Below are 18,978 nucleotides of genomic sequence, written 5' to 3' on the forward strand. Positions count from 1 at the left end.
ATGGAGATGTATTCTTGTAGCCTTCTTTTTTCTGAGAAACTCCTTATTTCGCCTTCCATTTTAATTGAGAGCCTTGCTGAGTAGAGCAGTCTTGGCTGCAGGCTTTTGCTCTTCATGACTTAGAATATTTCTTGCCATTCCCTTCTGGTTTGTAGTGTTTCTACTGAGAAGTCACCTGCTAGCCGTATCAGTGCTCCTTTATATGTTACTACCTGTTTCTCCCTTGCTGCCTTTAAGATTCTTTCTTTTTTTTGATATTTGCCATTTTAATCATGATGTGGCTTCATTGGGTTCCTCTGGAATGAGAACATCTGTGCTTCCTGAGTTTGTGTGACTTTTTCTTTCCTCCAATTAAAGAAGTTTTCCATCATTACTTTTTCAAACAGGTTCTCCATCTCTTCCTCCTATTATATGGATATATCTTATTGTATGGATATTATGATGTTTCCAGTTTTCCTGCATTTCCCTAAATGCCTCTTCATTCTTTTTTAGTCTTTTTTACATTTTTTGTGTTTTCTGAGAGCTTTTTTCCACCTTGTCCTCCAGCTGGCTAATTAGATCCTCTGCTTCATCTAGCCTGCTTTTGGTTTCTTCTATTGTGTTCTTCAATTTAGAAATTGTATTATTCATTTCCTCTTGTCTCTTATTGATAGTTTCTATGTCCTTTTTCATGGTGATATAGTTTGCAGTAAGTTCCTCATAGTTTCCCTGTAGTTTTTGGTAATTCTCTTTGAGCTCCGTGAGCTCACTGAGCTTCTTTAGAACCATTGTTTTGAACCCAAATGTCTGAGAGTTTATGTACCTCTATTTCATTTAGTTCTCTTCATGGGGATTCCTCCTTTCCCTTCAATTGGATGGTGTTTCCTTGTTTTTCCACTCTTTGTGAAACTATTTTTTCTGCTTATGCTTCTTAAATTGATCTGTCTTGACTTCCTGACCTTGTGGTATGAACTGTTGCGGTAGGAGACTGCTCTTCTTTTTTTTTTTCTTTCTGGATCTGCCTCTCATGATGTCAGCTATTGGCCCCAACTGACCTTAAGCAGTCTCTTAGAGACTTCCAGGAATTTACTGTCTGTGAGGGTTTCCTTCAGTTGTTAATCTAGTTTCTTTTCTCTCAGCAGTCAGGCATAGGCACCACGGGGTCAGGCAGAGTCCCCTGTGTGCATGGTTATTGTGTCCTCTCAGGCTGCTGCCACTCATGGAAGTGGGCTGCCTGAGCAAGATGGCTCCTGCAGTATGGGGGAGGAGTAAGCACCAGGTTCCGGCTTGCTACTCCCTCAGTTCTCTCCCCAAAGCCTCTGTCTCCAGACTCTCCTCAAGCGTCTAGACCACTCTGCATCCCCTTTATCCAGGGATCTACTATCTGTGACTGCTGCTCTGAACTCATCAATCAGGCTTGTACACTACTGCCACTAGGGCAGAGCCTCCTGAGGGTGGGGCTATTGTGTCCTTCCACACTGTTGCTGCTCAGGGGAGTGGTCTGCCTGAGCAAGATGACAGCTACTGAATGGGGAAAGAGTCAACACCAGGACCCCTCTGGCTACTCTCTCAGTTCTCCCTCCAAAGCCTCCTTCCCCAGTCTCTCATTAAGCAGCTCCAGCCCCCTCTGCCCCCACCTTTTCCAGAACCCAGGGTAATTGGCAGCCAATACAAATTTATACATTGGCTTTTTAAATGGCTCTTTGGGTATCTAGCTGCCTGTCTCTGGCAGAGAGCAACCCTGCCACTTTTCGCAGCTAGCTATTATCTGAATACTTTATTGGCTCTGGTGCTGTAGGCTGGAGATACCCGCCTATGGTTCAGATGCTACTCTTTTCAGGGGGATCCAATTGTCCATTTAAGTATCCCTCTGGAGCTGCCACCTTGGGCACCTAGCCTGCCTTCTTGAGTCTTTACCACACTCTTTACCAGTTAGGTTGTGCTAAAACTGATTCCTCTGTCCATCTGAAGTGTTAAATCTCTTCTCTCAGTATTGTTCTGTTGTTTTCCAGGTGATTTCTCCACACTTAAGTTGTAAGTCCAGATTGGACCTGGGAAGAGGCCAGTGTGACTTCCACTTACTCTTCCATCATCTTGAATTCTCTGAGGGTGACTTTTTATTACCCTTTTACAGTGAATGATAATAGAGGTAGTCTCAGGCTGTAGAAGAACAAATGCATGGCAATACAAAAGAGATATGCCCAGAAGAACAGTTAATGGGGGGGGGGGGGGGGAAGACTGTGATATTTACTTCTGAATGTCTTCAAAAAGCCAGAAATTCACCTTTACTCCCAATGGGTTAGGATTACAAAGGGCTTATAATTGCAAGTTAAAAACTAGTCCTTTCAGTCCTTCTTAAGTGTAATATTGCTGAGTGGATGATTTCACCCCAAACTCATTACTACTGCATCAACAAGGACAGTACTTTTTTTTTTTTTTAAAAAAAAACCTTTTATTTATTTATTGTTAGAGAACTGAAGGGAAGGAGAAAGAGAGGGAGAGAAATATCAATGTGTGGTTGCATTTTGTGTGCCCCGTGCTTGGGACCTGGCCTGCAACCCAGGCATGTACCCTGACTGGGAATCGATCCAGCGACTCTTTGGTTCTCAGGCTGATGTTCAATTGACTAAGCTACACCAGCTAGGGCAGACATTACTTTTTATACAACACATCCTAGTGGTTTTTCATAGGGCATCATGTATTATCAGCTAATTGTTTTGTGTTTGTTGACTATCTTGTCTTCTTAATATGATTGTAAACTAAGAGTTTCCTGGGACTGAATCAAAATTACTTTTCATCCCTAAAATACTTTATGGAAGGATAGATGTGTAATTTCTGGCCAAGGTTTTGGTAGGTATAAACTCTTGATAAGTCATTTATCACTCTCTGCATCTCTCCTGCTGAGCTTCAAGAATCTTTGAAGATAAATGCCTACTGTGAGATTTGCATCTATATCCCTGAAAGGGAAAGCCTGGAAATGGTTCTAGAAAGAAAGAATGGTGCTGTTAGGCAGTTCAGCTCTCATGGATCAAGTCTAAAGACATCCATTACCTGTTGGAAATCCTACCTTCTGTCTTCTCCAAATGGAAGAACACCCAAGAAAACCTTTTTTTTTTTTTAAATTTCAGATTTATTAGAATGTTTAAAGAAATATCTGTTTCCTGCTGACATATTCCAAAAACAGGAACAGAAAGTCAAAATTCCTGGTTTTCTACAAAAAAAGGTAAAGAAATAAAACAAACATTAAAAACTCAATTCTATTAAAAGAAACACAAGTTGAAAAAGCACTCCACTTATTGGGACATCCACACTCATGAGAAGGAAGAGGCCATGCTATGTCTAAATACTGCTCTGCTGAATTGAAAAGGAGAAACATCTAAAACCAAACTTTCATCATCTATGGTCACATCTCAATCTCTATCAGCTGACCCTGAGAAAGAGCCATCTAACTCTACTGAACTTTAAAGAAGAGTAATGTGCTCTGCACTGAACCAGCAGAAAGACATATTTTTAGTACCTCTCATTTATTTTACTAGACCTTGAGACCTTGACCAGGATGAAGTTTAGGCCCTGTCCACAACGTTATGCACCTTCACCACATCCACCCCTCTGTTCTTTGACACTAATATAACTTACTTATATTAATGTCCTGGAAAGAGGTAGAAACATCTTGTCAAAGTCACTCTTTCCGTGGTGGGCATCTGTACCCTAACATCTGGTTGTTCAAATGAAAATCGAACCTACAGGGAAAAGAGAGTCAGTATTTTTTTTTAAGTGGGAGAATCTTCACTTAAGCTAGAAAAATTACAAAATATATGGCAAAACAAAAATTTATGCATCTGTAAGAATCATAGTTATATGGATATCTAAGCATGGAACTAACCAAACTTTTTAAGTCTGTTGCTGGATCAAATAGCTATGAACACAGACAAATTGGATTCCACTTCTTTGTGTATTTAGGGCTTGAGAGGAGTTAAAATAAATTATTAATTTTTAGAAGTTGATTTCTAGATCCTAGCAGGTTGGATCTAGCTTTCAGGTTTGCTGACTCACCAAAGACCCTCAAAGCTCATTTGGAAAGAAGTGCATTTCTGGACGATAAATATATCCAGAGCTGTTCCCTAGGTTTCCTAATGAAATAGTCAAATATCCAGGGAAGTAGAGTATGAGAAACATCTAGAGCCTTACCTTTCGGAATATTTCCTCCAGGTCACAGAACCGAGCATATTCTTGAAAGTGTTCAATGAGTTTCATAATAAAAAGTGAGCCCTTTTGGGGGTGTCTCCAAGAAACATTATCTGTGAATAAAGCACATCCAAAATCTCATGCAAATCCCTTGTCTGGACAGAAAGATGGAATGCTAAGATTTTCATTCCAGCTGAGGATGCTTGTTGAGGTCATGCTGTTTTCTATATACTGTATACCACTCTTTATTGAATATATTCAATGTTAGTGAGTATATCTTTACTGATACTTGACAATTGTTAATGTCATATGGAGGATGCCATATGGTGCAGAAGTTAGGTTGGCATTGTCTCTTAGTTAAAGGATCTGCAAATCTGATAGATAGAAAAGGAAAGGGTAGAGGGAAGTGATTGGGCCTTGGGAAAGAAACTGGGTGTGGATCCCAAGTGTACTGTTTACTAACTCTGATCAAAGTTAATGATACACTCTAAATGCAATGAACTTGACTATAGAGGTTAAGGTAATAATTTCTTCCATAAAATACATTTAAAGATTAGATATAATGTATTATAAGTGCCTGAGAGAATGTAGAATATGTTAATATTCAGTTTATAGAGGATAATTATATTAATAACTTTCTAAATATCTATGTTGTAAATAATTTAATTTAAATCAAATAATAATGGTCATAAGGTATTTGTACAAAGAAAATGTTAACTAAATATGAAAATGGTACAAATATAAAAGAAGTACAAGCCTAGAAAAGGTTTAAGAGAAAAAGATTCTACTGCAGGACAAAATAGTCTTATAAAAGAGAATATTGAAGAATTATGTCGATTATATAAAATATAGAGACATAGAAATCATGAAGCCATTTTAAAATTATACAAAGAAATATATAGAAGTGGTATAACTAGTTATCTATATAACTATAAACACAAGCGTTAACAAAATCTTTTAATCAATTATAATGGTAATAAAATATATAGTAATAACAGATTAAAATTCTATTTAAAGTCACAGCTATTTTATGGTGCTGGTTCCAGGTAAAGGAAGGGGAAGAGAAAGAGGGTGGAGGCAAAAATCTTCACAAGTTCTTTGTGAAATTAAGAGAGTAATGGGCTTGTGTCTTCTGGACAGCACTATAATGTAGTTGGGATTAGCACTAGAAAATATGGGGCTAAGTTTACTAGTGGAAAATAATTACCTGAAGATAACAGAATTGATGACTTTAGGTGCGATCACAGTGGGTGAGGAAAATAAAAGAAAAGGAGAAAGAAATCAGGAAAATGGATGTTGAGAAGGCAGTGGTCTATAAAGAACTACATAGTTAGAGGTAAATGTGTGTGGAATGCTAGGATCAATGGATATCAAAGAACAGTTATGTCTAATACCAAAGTCTGCTAAGTACACTCAAGATGTAAATGTGTGGGACTTTTTGCCTAGTGTCATTGTTTTTGACTTTTATTAAAAAAAATATTGATTTCTACATTAAGACATCATCAGCACACTGCAGAAACAGGCTATGTCCTGAGAGATGGTAACGCATTAAAGGAAATAATTGAATCTATTTGAACAGGTGTAAGGCCTTAAGGCCACAGGTAATCAAAGAGAAGTGTGAATGGTCAAAAAATTTCAAAGCGTAATAGATAAAAGAACTGAAATGACTTTTATTTAAGCTCAAGGTAAAAACCGTGACTTAAGTTACAAATGGATACATCTTTAATAATAGCAATTATTTAATGTTTGTTTTACTCGGTATCATTCTCAATATTTCACATATATTACCTTATTTAATTCTTAGAATGATGATATTTGAACTTACATATATCAGTGAGGAATTCAAAGAAACCCCGGAAGGGATAAATAACTAGAACTAGTTTACAAATACTAAATGGCAGGGTCAGAATATAAATGGTAGTACTCGTAATCCATAGTCTAGACTTAAAAATCATTAAAGTTTCTTTTTTCATTCATTCTATGCTTCTGGTTGAAACCAATTTAACTAAGAACCTCGAATTGACTCATCTGCTTTTCTACCTCTCCTTTTACCTGTAAATTCTACTTTTCTGTAAATACATGATGTCTAGGCAAATTGAACTAATGAATGAACCCAACATTGTGAACCTTTTCCATGTGGAGTCAGATCCTAATTTATTCAGTGTAGATCTTCCTCTATTTATCCCTACAGTTCCAGGAAACTATTTTTGTACCATGGGAATTTATAATTACTAATATAATAAAAATATATGCACTTTCATATCTGTGGATAAGGGTAGTTAAAGGTTTTAACTGGGAGGACTACTTGAGTTGTTTTTCAGAAGCTTCAAGGACAGTTCAACAGATACTCATTCTCTACTGAATGTGTGTGAATTTCTGCATTAGTGATTCCCACAGTGGTGTCCTACACAGGAACTTATTACCTGGTGTTGAAGAGCAGAAAACAATGAAATCCTTCTCTACATGGGCTTTCTTAATGGCATCATATTCAAAATCTTCTGGATCCTGTGAGCAGCTGTTTCCAAAAGCTCCTGCTGAATCTTTTAACAACACCACCCCTTCATTCTCTAGAAAGACAAGATTTTGTTTCTTGTGACTTCCAACAGCCAAGAGAATTGCTTTCTCCCTTAAATCTCTTTTCAAACATATGTACTAATTTGTCTCTATCTTTCATTCATATGCATATATACACACATATCCCAATAACTATCTTTTTAATAACTCTTATTTCTAGTAACCCTTAAATGAATTCTAATGACAATTAAAACATCAAAGTCTTAAGACTAAAACTGTATTTCTTTAGTTGAAAATAGAATAAATATCTACTAACCATTCATAACAACTCACAGCAGCTATAATTTTGTTTGATGACAATAGGTGTTTTTGACATTAGGGAAGAGACTCTCTCTCTCTCTCACACACACACACACAAACACAATACTGGATGAATATAAATCATGAAATTAATACTTGTATATCTTGTATCGAATCAAACATCAGCACTCACCGCCACGGCAGGCCTGAATAATGATCACCTTCGGTTTGTCCTTCAAACTTGGACAGTTCCTAGTGTTCAAAATTTGAAAGATAGTGTTGATGGTTAATATGTCTGAGACTTCCTCAGAGTGTTTCTTCCCACAAATGCCTTCTCGAATACCATGGGACATGAACACCAAGAAAGTACTGTCAGCAGTCTTGTGTTCCTTACGGGCAGCGAATGCCTTCAGCTCTGCAGTCATGTCCTGGAAGAGACCATACCGTTGATTTTGTACTATGAGATTCATTATCATGGAACCTTGGGAATTCAAAAAAGAGACACTTAATAAATTTCTGAGTGATATAAAAATCATTGGGAACAAAAGAAAATTTCACTTTAAATTCAAAGAAAGGCGATATAGCGGTATAGTATGCTACTAAGTAATTCCTAGTAGAGAGGAAAAGGTATTATTGTTGTAACAGAACAATTCCCAAATAAAAGTTCCACCAGGCTCTAGCTAAAAAAGAACAAATAAATGAACTCTTTGTTTTAACAACGAAGGTGTTATTGTACATTAAACACTTCCAAGGGCAAATTTGAATTTTAGACTATCAGGGTATTAAGATTCTAGTGGTACAACCAGAACTTCTGTAGAAATATAAAGGGTGTGATCTTTGTCCCTATAATCTGGAAGAATTTACCAAGGAAGTGAGGTTTCGTTTTACATCCACAGTGTATCCCAGATCTTTTAGCAGCTTCTCCATACCACTGATATCAACTTCTGCTCCAGCTCTTCTAGAAAGCTTGTCAAACTCTATGTTGCAGATAATGAGGGCAAGACGTGCCTTTCCCATTATTGGGTAAATCTGTAGGAAATACAGATAACATGAACAGTCTTGTTCTCTTTGATTAAATATTCACCCTGATGGTATAACACTGCTTGTCTTTCCCTAGCTTTATCTAGAAACCAGATCCGATTAATCATAGATTTAAAAAAAACTGGGGGGGCAAATGACTCTTACTATTGGAGTTGAAAGTGAGTTTACAAATGCCGAGATGACAACTGTTCATTTAATTTAATTATTTTTTAAAGCTAAGATTGTGTGAGAAACAGGCTTTGAAACAAGAATGACAGAATTTTAAAACTGACTCCTCAGCTTACTGGTTTTGCCAAAATATTTTGTAATCCATTTCTCAGTTTCCTTATCTATAAAATGGGCCATTTTAAGGATTTAAAGTTTTATTATTACATGCAACTTTCATAGAACACTATCTGACTCATTAAGAATTCAGTGGATGCCATTGTTGTTATCATTATAATTTTGTACCCAGGGAGTTGTGTCCACCTTGGAACTCTATACGTAACCCTGGGATTCTAAGAGTTACTAATCTTTTATGCATAGGAAACAGCAGGATGATTTTCCAGAATGTCTCAAGGAAATTGGTTCTAAGAAAGTGCCACTGCCCTTAACAACGGTGTCCAGTGTTTTTTTCACCCAGGTCTTTGTGTCCTAAGCACAGTACCTCTCCTGACTTTTCTTTCCTTATTCTTTCAGCTGTTTCTGCAGGGCAGAGCTTGATGCTCCCTCCTGGACCTCGGTTTTCTTGCATTGCCTGGGAAGCTGCAACAGACAAGAAACATTATGAGTAATGACATCCCTGAGGATCCAATTGGTGATCTTCACAGCATCATCTGTGTATGAAGCCACAGGGGAGGCAATAAATCCTTAAAAAAAAAAAAAAAAAAAAAAAAACAAAACCAACTCTGGGTTAGTCGTTAACACTATTGAGTGAGTCACTGCTATTGGAACATATCTCAAACCAGAGGAGATTTCCTGCGGTAAGATACAAGGATCTACCTTTATCTCTTAGGAGCAGGAATTTTACAAAACCTTTAAAATAAAAAATAAAATAGAAAATTTTCAAGGCCATGCATGACATATCTCAGAAAATAATAGGTTAGATGAAATAGTTAATATATAAAATTATTTCAACTGATTTAAATTTGAGAATAAAATTTAATGGAGGAAGAGCTTAATTACTCTATTTCAAATGTTTTTAATATATATATGTTTATTTATTTAGTTAGTTACTTACTAGGTATGACAGTAGACATTAGAGATAGAAGGAAAGAGAGAGAAAGGAAGGAAGGTAGGAACGAAGAAGAGAAGGAAAGATGGAAGGAATGGAGGGAGCAAGGGAGGAAGGGACAGAGAGAGGGAAGGAGGAACGAAGGAAGAAAGAGAGAATCAGGGTGAGGTGGGGTCAGATAGGGAGGAAAAGAAGAAAGGACAGAATGAAAGAAGGAAGGGAAGAAAAGGGAAGGAAGGAAGCAAGGAAGAGGATGAAGTAGGGGAGAAAGAGAGATAGATGAAGGGAAAAAGAATGAAGACAGGAAAAAAAGAGAGGGAGGAAGGAAGGAAAGGCTTTTCTTTTGTTTTTCAGGATCTCTCTACTGCATGTATATATGGGGAGGGGGATGTGGAATATTAAATGTATTAAGTAGAATGGACTATGAGCAGAATGCTAAATGCTAACATCAAGATACATACTAGATGAATTCATGACACCAAACATTGATTATGTAAATATGTGAGGAAGAGCTTTCATAGTGGTTTAGGTAAGTAAAGTTTTAGGGTTTATTTTACTACAAGTTTAACATCATCCAACAGTGTGATGTACTTGCTAATAAAGTAACATAACCTCTGTTTCAAAATAAATACATGTTCTCAATATTTGGATGATCTGTCAGAAGCTAAACTATTTACTCAAGAAAGTTATATTCAATTTGGAAGAGAAATTTGAAGAAATGATTATATATATATATGTGTGTGTGTATATATATATAGATATATATATATATATATAAATCCCAGACAACATGAAAAATGTTTACTGTGGGTAACGTAAAATAGAATTAGAATAAGTGTATTGGACAAAACTATAAAAGTCATTATTAGGAGGAAGAAATGTTCTCTTTCATGATACATGAGTCCAGAGAACAAGGAAAAATATGAAAGAGAAATACTGGGTTTTTATCAGAGTTAATTTTTTTTTAGTTAAGGAATAAGGTCTTTGTTTATGTAGTGAATGCCCCATCCACTGAAATACCTAAGAAAACATGCAGGGGACAGCCACCCTTAATAGATTTATTACAGAACTTTCTCAACTTGATGACATGTTCACTTCCATGGTCTCTAAATTTCCTCCAGATCTAAGGTCTTTTTACTGTAAGAGAAAAAGGTCACTTTCTGATTAAATAACTTGAGGACTGAGGGTGAAAAACTTTCCCAGGACAAATAAACAATGATTATTTCATAAGAAAGAAGCTGGATTGCTTAATAGGCAAACAAATATAAAGTTTGCCGTTTAAGGAATCAAGCACATATTGATCTTGTCAAGACTCAGTAAATCTGAGAGCATTTTTTTCAGAATAGATGCATGAAACATTTTAAAGATCTTCCTTGTCACCTTGGACCTGGGATTTCCTTGGGCCGCCTTCAACACTGTGAGAAATGAAACGGTTTGCATTTAAATTTTCGTGGCGGAGACTGGCTACTGTTCGACGGGACACTGCCTTCTTCTTCCTGGGCACACAGCTAGCCTGTGCTGCCCAGAACCGTAGCAGTTCGGTGTGGCCACGTGACTGAGCTCAAAGCAAGGATTGCAAGCAGGATTATGGTGTGACATAGCCATACCAAGCCCAGCACAATCCCTCACAAATGATTCTCCGTATTTCTTCCAATGCCATTAAGTGATGGTTAAGACCACAGCTGTTTTGGCATTTTATAGGACAGATATCAGAGTCATAGGATGGATGATGTCTAAGTATCTGACTTAGCACTCGGTGGAGAGATGCCTGCTGATGAAGTTCGCCCACTCACGAACGAGACATAGGCGTCTATTGTATCCATGCCATTAAAAACGTTTGAATTACTGCAGCAGCATTCTGTACCATCTTAACTGATATGGGCGTGTGTAGTGTTATAGTCATCCTTAAATTCTTGCCTAACTTTAATGTGGTGGTAGAGTTTCTTAAATACCTTGTCATCCATAACTTGTGTATAAAGACAGGAAGCTTGTTTGTCTTGTTTGTTACACTCTAAACAGTCTATAGGTCAAGGTCTGTGACACAGTTGCCATATGCTAAATATTTTTCTAATGGTGTAGCAAATAATAACAGTTTGATGAAATCATTGGTAAAATCATGCTCTGACAAATATTTATTGCACGCACACTATGAGTCGACTACTGTTAGATCGGATCATACTTATGAATAAGTCGAGAATGTCCAATGTTTTCAAAAAGCTTAAAGCCCAGTGAGAGACAGTGGTGAATTTATTTTTAAAAACACAAGAGAAAATACAATGAGAGTTATGGCTGAAGAGTCATAGGGACCTGGGAATAGGGGCGTGAACTATAGCAGTAAAATTAGAAGAGGCTTGACAGATCTGAATTTGAGAGTGGAATCAAGAAAACTGGGCCACTGCTTGAAAGGTGTGAGGGAGAGGAAAGAGCTAAACAGCTCAGGTAATGTTTTCGGTTTAAATAACTTGGCGATGGGGGCACCAGGAACCAAAGAGTGAAAACCCAAGGAAGAGCAACATATGGGGAAGAATAAATGGCAAACTCAGCTCTGGATATGTATAAAAATGGGGTCTGTGGGAGATGAGTGCATATGTTCAGTAGCCACTAGGATAGTGAAGTATGGCATTCAAGTGGATAGTCACAATTTGCGATACAGGATCATAATTTGTAAGTATAAACATGGTAGTAAAACTGCAAGAATGACTTCTGTGAGAGGAGAATAGAAAAGATAAAAAGGCATAGGATTAAACTAGGAGAATACCCATTGTATCCTCACTCTAGTTTCATCACATGAATCTGTACTTAGTACTTAATATCAAAGAAGTTGAGCTTCAAAATGTCCTTGCTTTGAGCATATGATACCTGGAATGGGAAGTATCTGTGCTTGGGAATCTTGTGTATTATGACAGTTTTCTGATTCTGGACATAAGGAAAGATAAAAGACATTAAAGTAGTCACTTACCATGTCTGAAATATCTTGACCCAATGTGTCAGTAGCTCTCTATTGAAAATAATTTCTACAAATTTTAAACCTGTTCAAAATGTGATTTACCTGGTACCACACATTTTACTGGGAAATAAAACCTCCGCATATGAATTACTGGACTTTAACATTTGAAGCAGAACAAAAGAGTGTCTACAAGTAAATCCCTTGAATTCTGTTTTCTATGATAAGGTGGAATTGAGATTTTATCAGCTTTAAAGTCAAGAATTCTCTTAATATGCGTGTTTCAAGGTGGATCCTGAGGTGACCACTACTACGTAAAAAGCATGTGCAAAGTGAAGTTGTCTAACTCAGAGCTGACCTGGACTTTGGAGAAAACTAAGAAAAAGCATCTAAACTTTGACAGTTAGCCTTGCCAAGATTTATCACAGAAGAAAGTGATGATGGGGTGACTCACTGGTCTACCCTCAATCACTGGTAAGTCAATTTCCTAAGTGCCACAGAACAGGAAAGTGGTAGAGATAGGATGTAAACACAAATCTGTCCTGACTATTAATCTTGGGCTCTTATTTACTAAACTGTTCTGTCAGTGCACAAAGGACACTGTAGATTTTTGCGTATAACAGGAGTGTTGACCACAATCACTGTAATCTGCACTTGCTATACTCAGTGTTACACTCTAGAAAAATACTGAAAAGGCTCAGTTACTTTATTTGGTGCATTAAATCAATCAAACCTATAATGTATCGTCTGAGGTCATGGTTTATTATTACTGTCAATTTCAAGAATTAAATTTAAATTTCTCTTAGATTTTATAAGGGTCTCAATGTAACAATACATACCTGAGAAGCTTATTCCAGAAAATTTAGAATTGTCAGGAGCTAACCAATGTGAAATAATGAGTCTGTATTACATAGTTCCTATTGAAGATAAGCTTTCCTTAGACACAATGTGGTCCATTTCTCTGTTTTGAAAAAGGGAGAGCCATAGGCTTCCCACAAAATGTCAAATGCAAGCTAAGAGGCTACAACTTGTCCCATCTTTTGCATCTACACTGCTGGACTACATTAAGCTTCAATAAATTCAAGAACATCTTCTGGAGGAGGCCTTGTTTGGGCAGTAGTGTACATGCAAAGAATTTTCTTTTAGAAAGATCTCTCCTATTAGAGTCATTCAAATAGGACATCTAATTACTATCTATCTCAGCAAGTAGATAAGAGAGAGATGAATCCATGACAACCCTGAATGAGGAGGTATGTTTTGACAAATGAAGAGGCTAAATCCAGATGTTACAGTTAACACAGTGGATTGTACAAGTGCCTCTGGAATTCAAGGACTAGGAATTGAAAGAAATAGGGAAAAGAAAAAAAGAAAACAATTATTTTGAACCCTAATTGTTATTGATTGATTGTCTTTAAATTGGGAAAAAGTGTTATTGAAAAAATAAGGAACAAAAAACTAGAAATTACCCAGAATTAAAGTCTCTTCAATCAGTAGGAGAGGCATAGCTTTCCCAGGTCCCTAGGAAATATGGCTTATTGCTTTCAAAGAATAACTTTTCCTTTGACTGGACCTTGGAAGCATAGAGAGACCAGTGGCTGAGAGTTCTCCCAAGATACCAACTCAGCTCTTTGGAGGGAATAAGGGACTATAGGAGGGGCAAGTCAATTGCCCAAGTCCTGTATCAGGGCCTCAGAAAGATAGGAGGTAGAGGGGTGAGCCTTACACAATGGTCCACAGCCTAGTTCCATGCTAGTGGACAACGTTACTCAACATACTCAACAGAAAATGCAGAGGTCAATCAGAAAAAAGAGTCCACTTTTACCATTTCAGCTTTTCAGTAAGTATTGAATTTATTCTCTGAGTTTTTCACCATCATTAAAATATGTTTTATTCTTCCTGGAGAGGAAAATTTAGAGAGAAAATGAAATTTATTTACTTACACATCTTAAATCTTCATGTCAGGTAACTATAAATTTATAAGGAGGCCTGGACTTAACTCTAAGTAATTAACTGAATAAATGAACAATTTGCCTTGCCAGGAGGACTAGAAAATATGGTATGAAGCTTTTGAAATTGGTCTTATGTACTTTAACAACTGAGCTACTGCATATTAGGATGGAAAATGAGTATGAAACCAAAGAAGGCTACTGAGGTCTAAAAAAATAAGAAAAAGAGTAGAGAGACAGGACAAACAATAATGCCAAAGATTTACAAACGGGTTCCTGAAGCCAGACATAAAGAAGTTGTTTGCAAACTAACAAGACCAATGAAGAAATCAGACATGGGTACAAAGACACAAGGCTTATGTGAACTTTAGTCTGAGTTGTTGTCCTTACCTGAGGAGAGCCCCAGCTTGCCCGCAAGTTGCAGGTCAACTTCAACAATTTGATTGATAAGTATTTGGCTTGCCTGGTCCCCCTTCTGAATGACAGAATCGATCAAATCTCTGGCCTTATCCATAGCTGTGTGATTTTCTTTTCTTACTTTCTCCATCTCCTCCTGGTTCAGCACTTTTTCATCTAATAATCCATCCAACAAGCCATTTATCGTGCCACTGCTCACTGATTGGATAAATATCTTCCTCTTCGACCTCAGGACCATGTCTGTTTGAAGCACACATATTCCTCAAGTTACTAAAACAACCTTAATTTCTTCTCATGTCAGCAGCAGAAAAGAGCTCCTTTAGGTTTAACCCATTAAATGTCCCCTCCACACAGTTCAGCCATACTGAGGATACTCACATCTCTTATTCTTCCATCAGTGTTACCCAGGTATGCTCACTGAATGCCCTGAAGTCTCACATTTACTATGCCTGTCAGTGCCTGAAAACCAGCCTGAGAGTAACTCATGTTTATTCAGCTCTGCATAATAAAAGAATGAGACAGCGAATGTCATTTCCCTTGGGGACAACAGCTGCTGGCACCTATCTTATGCATTGGGCACCCACAGTCAGATAATTCTAAGATTGCAAAATGACAGCAGAATACCAGTAAAGCCCAGCTCCTTTCTGACTCAGATTTTTTCTTTCTGAAAGCTCTGAAAGTTTTCTGGCCCCACTTTACTTACTTTGCCCTTCCTCTTCTTTCTTCCCTCTCCCTCAGTTCTGCTCATATAAACATTCACAGAACCTGATTATGGCTTCCCCCCAAAGACATCTATTTTTCAGAAATTTTCCCAAAGACATGCCCTTTTAGACAGTAAAACAATCAAACAAGCAAAAGCTCACCGGCCATGGCCATCGCTTTTCTCTCTTGTCTTCAATGTGCGATGTGAAACTGAAAGCATGCTCCAGCTTCCTGTTCAGCAGGGTGTGTGCATATATTAGGAAATGCTAACTGCTCCTACAAATGCATGTTTTTAAATCTCCAAGTAGAAATCATAGTGCTTAACTTTAGATTGTATTAGGGATTATATCCTTGAAAAATACCTTCACCAGCCCTTAGATCAGGTAATGGTAGGAAGAGAGTAGAGCCTAGACATAGGATAAGAATAAGAAAATGTGTACACAATTAAACTTACACAGTAATGAATCTCCCATTAGTTAATGTAATCTGGAAAAGTAACTCATCTGTCAGTGTCAGAGTCCATTCATGGTGCTATAAAACCACAGACATGGTGGCTCATAAACAAAAGGAATTTATAACACACATTTCTGCAGCCTGGGAGATCAAGATCAGGGTGCCAGCATGGTTGGATGGTGGTTGGAAGGTCCTTTCCTGGGTTGCATACTGCTTACTTTTCACCATGCCCTCATATATCAGATAGAGTGCAGTGTTTCTCTGGAGTCACTGTATAAGGGCATGAATCCCTTTTATGAGGCTTCTGCCCTCATGATCAGTTTAACTCTCAAAAGCCCCAACTCCAAATACTGTCAGGCTGGGCATTAGTTTTCAACATATGAATGTTGGAAAAACACATACATTCAATCAACAGCATTTGGGGCAGTTGAATCATTGTGACCTCTGTCCCCACACTGCCCGTCTGGGCTGTGTCCCAGGAACTATGTGTTCCTGAGAAACAGTTCTGCTACTACAAATGGAGACATTTTTTACCAGAATTCAATATCTTATCTAATACTCTTTATTTTCAGATGGTTCTGTTTTGTGGAGAGACTAACAGCTCAGGCTTTGGAATCAGAATGACATTCCATTCCTGGGCAAGGTATTGAACTTTCCTATTCTTTGGCTCCTCTATTAGTAAGATAATTTAATTAATAGTACATAGCTACACACCTGTCAGCACTAAGTGAATAAAAATGTGCAAAGTGCTATGGAACATTCTCTGGCAAATTGTAAGTACACAATGCTATTGTTAATATTATTATTTTCAATTTAAGTATTTCTAAATTAAAAATAAAATGACTAGCCAGGGTTAGTTTATTTGCAGATCATCTAGGTAAATTTCTCTTTTGTGAGAATCCTTGTGCATCTTATTCCTTCATTCATTTAGCAAATATACATGAATGACCTACTTAGACATGTTGTAGGTGCCAGGGGTTCAGTCAAAAGAAATAATGGTCCCTTGCCCTCACAGCTCCACCTTCAAGGAGAGAAGACAAACAAGAAACCCAATATGTATCTGGGATAATGTCAGAAGACTCTGTAAGTGATAAGGAGAAGAAATTAATTACAGAACTGGTTTATAAAATATTGGAGGATGTTAAATTTAAAGACAGAGAGCCCAGGAAGGTCTAAAGAGATAACCGGTTTTAGTAAGCACATGTTCAATTGCTGGTCCCCACAAAAAAACTCAACCAATTTATTTTATAGATATTGTTGATGGAAGATAGACTATTAACAAAAAGCCTATTAGTCTTTCAAACTTATCAATTTACTTACTAAACATACTTGTAGGATTATTATTCTAATTTCTTAAGAGAAAAACAACCCAAAGTTACTATAAAATTCAGTGTTTGTGCCAGAGTGTGCATGTGGGTATGCATATGCATAAATGTAGGATATATCTAAATTAAATAACCAAAGTTGTATTACTGTTATTTTAAAACTCTACACTATTAAAAACAAACTTGCATTTTTGACATGTGAACCATCAAATTCTCCTTGTGTTCTAGGCCAAGTGCTAAATTTATTTTTAATTAGAATAAAATTCACTGTGCAGATTTTTAAATTTATTTTTAATTTTTTTCCTTTTTATTGAATTTCTTGGGGTGACGCTGGTTAACAAAATTATACAGATTTCAGGTGCACAATTCTACAACACAGTATCTTTATATTTTATTATCTGTTAATCACCCCAAGTCAAGTCTCCTTCCATTACCATTTATGCCCCTTATATCCTCCTCAACCTCCCCCTGCTCCAACTCACCCCCTGGCAATCACTGCACTATTGTCCATGTCTGTGAGTTTCTTTTTTCTTTTTTCCATCCCCCTTATCTTCACCTCAGCCTCCACGCCCTGACAACTGTCAGCATGCTCTCTGTGAGTCTGTTTCTATTTTGCTTGTTAGTTCATTTTGCTCATTAGATTCCACATATTACTGAAATTATATGGTGCTTGTATTTCTCTGACTGGCTTATTTCACTTAGCATAATACTCTCCAGGTCCATCCACATAGTACCAAAGAGTAAGAGTTCCTATTTTTATGGCATAGTAGTATTCTATCATGCAAATGTAGCACATTCTTTTCCTTTTTTATTTTTCTTTATTTAGGATGTTATTAAATAACAAAAAACAATCAGACAAGTAGAGAGACTGAGAAAGGAAATGGCTTTTCCATGTAAGACATACTTTTGTTCTTTTTTGAACAAAAAACTGAAGATTTTCACTTTGCACTGAACTCTGCAAATTATTTAGCTAGCTCTGGCTCAGATGACTATTTTCCACTAAATTTTCTTTGGTTCCTACCACTGCCTGTAGGGGGAAGGGGCTCTGGTCCCACAGAGCCACTCTGGGTCACCACGGATGGGGAAATAAACTATACCAGGTACAATTTGCCTGTCAGAAAAAGGGGCTGGTGATTCCTTCTAGCAGAGAACACCCCGAGCCCTTCCCTAGAAGTGGTTTTTATTGAGAACGATATGCACAAGGGTTTACAGCATGCTTACAAAACCTATCAATCTAAATGAAAAGACTATAGATAATAAATTGAAGAAATACAGAGGTTTGTTTAAATCAAGGTCCATCAGATAAGTTGGCACCAGATGCTCATTAAGGCACAGTTTTCAGGGCTTAGAAATGATCTCCTTGTTGTGAAGTAAAACACCTGGTTTTTCCTTATCAGGGCAGTGGGAAGCAGAGCAAGCTTCAGTGGATACAATGTATTCTTTTGCAGGGTTACAGTTCCCAATGCCTCACAAAGGGGTCCCCAACAACAGTATTCACTAACTCAAGGGCATTCTTAGCAAATTAAGTTTCATAAGATTTAGTGCATTCCTTTTCCAGGCTTAATTGTCCCTGGGAACTGCCAGATCCAGTTCAGGGCTGTACCTGCCTTTCGATTGTTTCACTGACTGACCAGGTGGCTGGACAGAGCAGTAAAGACACAATGAGACTTCTTACAAATAGAATGAGGACTCTGGCCATAACAAAGCCAAAGTAGGGGGAGTCTTTTGCCCTTTTTCCCTGTCTCCCAAGTCCTTCCCATAATGGTTGCTATGCGATTGTGCCTGTCTTAGGTTGCCCCTGCCATCAAGAGGTCTTACTTGTCATTGACTAACCAGCCATCCTCTAGGGCCAAACAGCCTGATGTGAGGGAGGCAAGGGCTGTGCCCCTGCCTGGGGACAGGTTTTATCTCCTCAGTGGCCTATTTTCCCAAGGTCTCCTTTATTAGCTCCACCCTTGG

At 37.5% G+C, this 18,978-nt stretch overlaps 1 protein-coding gene across 1 annotated transcript in view; it reads right to left on the minus strand.

Annotated features, from left to right (window-relative positions):
- Window positions 1-15,454, minus strand: part of LOC129086111 (uncharacterized) — a 35,189-nt gene extending 19,735 nt beyond the window's left edge. Inside the window, exons 1-8 of the mRNA XM_054592603.1 lie at window positions 15,403-15,454; window positions 14,513-14,779; window positions 8,666-8,763; window positions 7,843-8,007; window positions 7,172-7,406; window positions 6,588-6,731; window positions 4,168-4,277; window positions 3,622-3,719 (exon numbers count right to left, since the gene is read on the minus strand). Of these exons, the coding sequence (XP_054448578.1) occupies window positions 3,622-3,719; window positions 4,168-4,277; window positions 6,588-6,731; window positions 7,172-7,406; window positions 7,843-8,007; window positions 8,666-8,763; window positions 14,513-14,779; window positions 15,403-15,415 (1,130 nt within the window). The 5' untranslated portion in view covers window positions 15,416-15,454. The remainder of the gene's footprint in view (window positions 1-3,621; window positions 3,720-4,167; window positions 4,278-6,587; window positions 6,732-7,171; window positions 7,407-7,842; window positions 8,008-8,665; window positions 8,764-14,512; window positions 14,780-15,402) is intronic.
- Between the last annotated feature and the right edge of the window lie 3,524 nt (window positions 15,455-18,978).

The sequence above is a fragment of the Pteronotus mesoamericanus genome, unplaced genomic scaffold (genome assembly GCF_021234165.1).
Source record: "Pteronotus mesoamericanus isolate MK-2021 breed Mesoamerican mustached bat unplaced genomic scaffold, CSHL_Meso_final scaffold_36, whole genome shotgun sequence".
NCBI classification, from domain to species: Eukaryota; Metazoa; Chordata; class Mammalia; order Chiroptera; family Mormoopidae; genus Pteronotus; species Pteronotus mesoamericanus.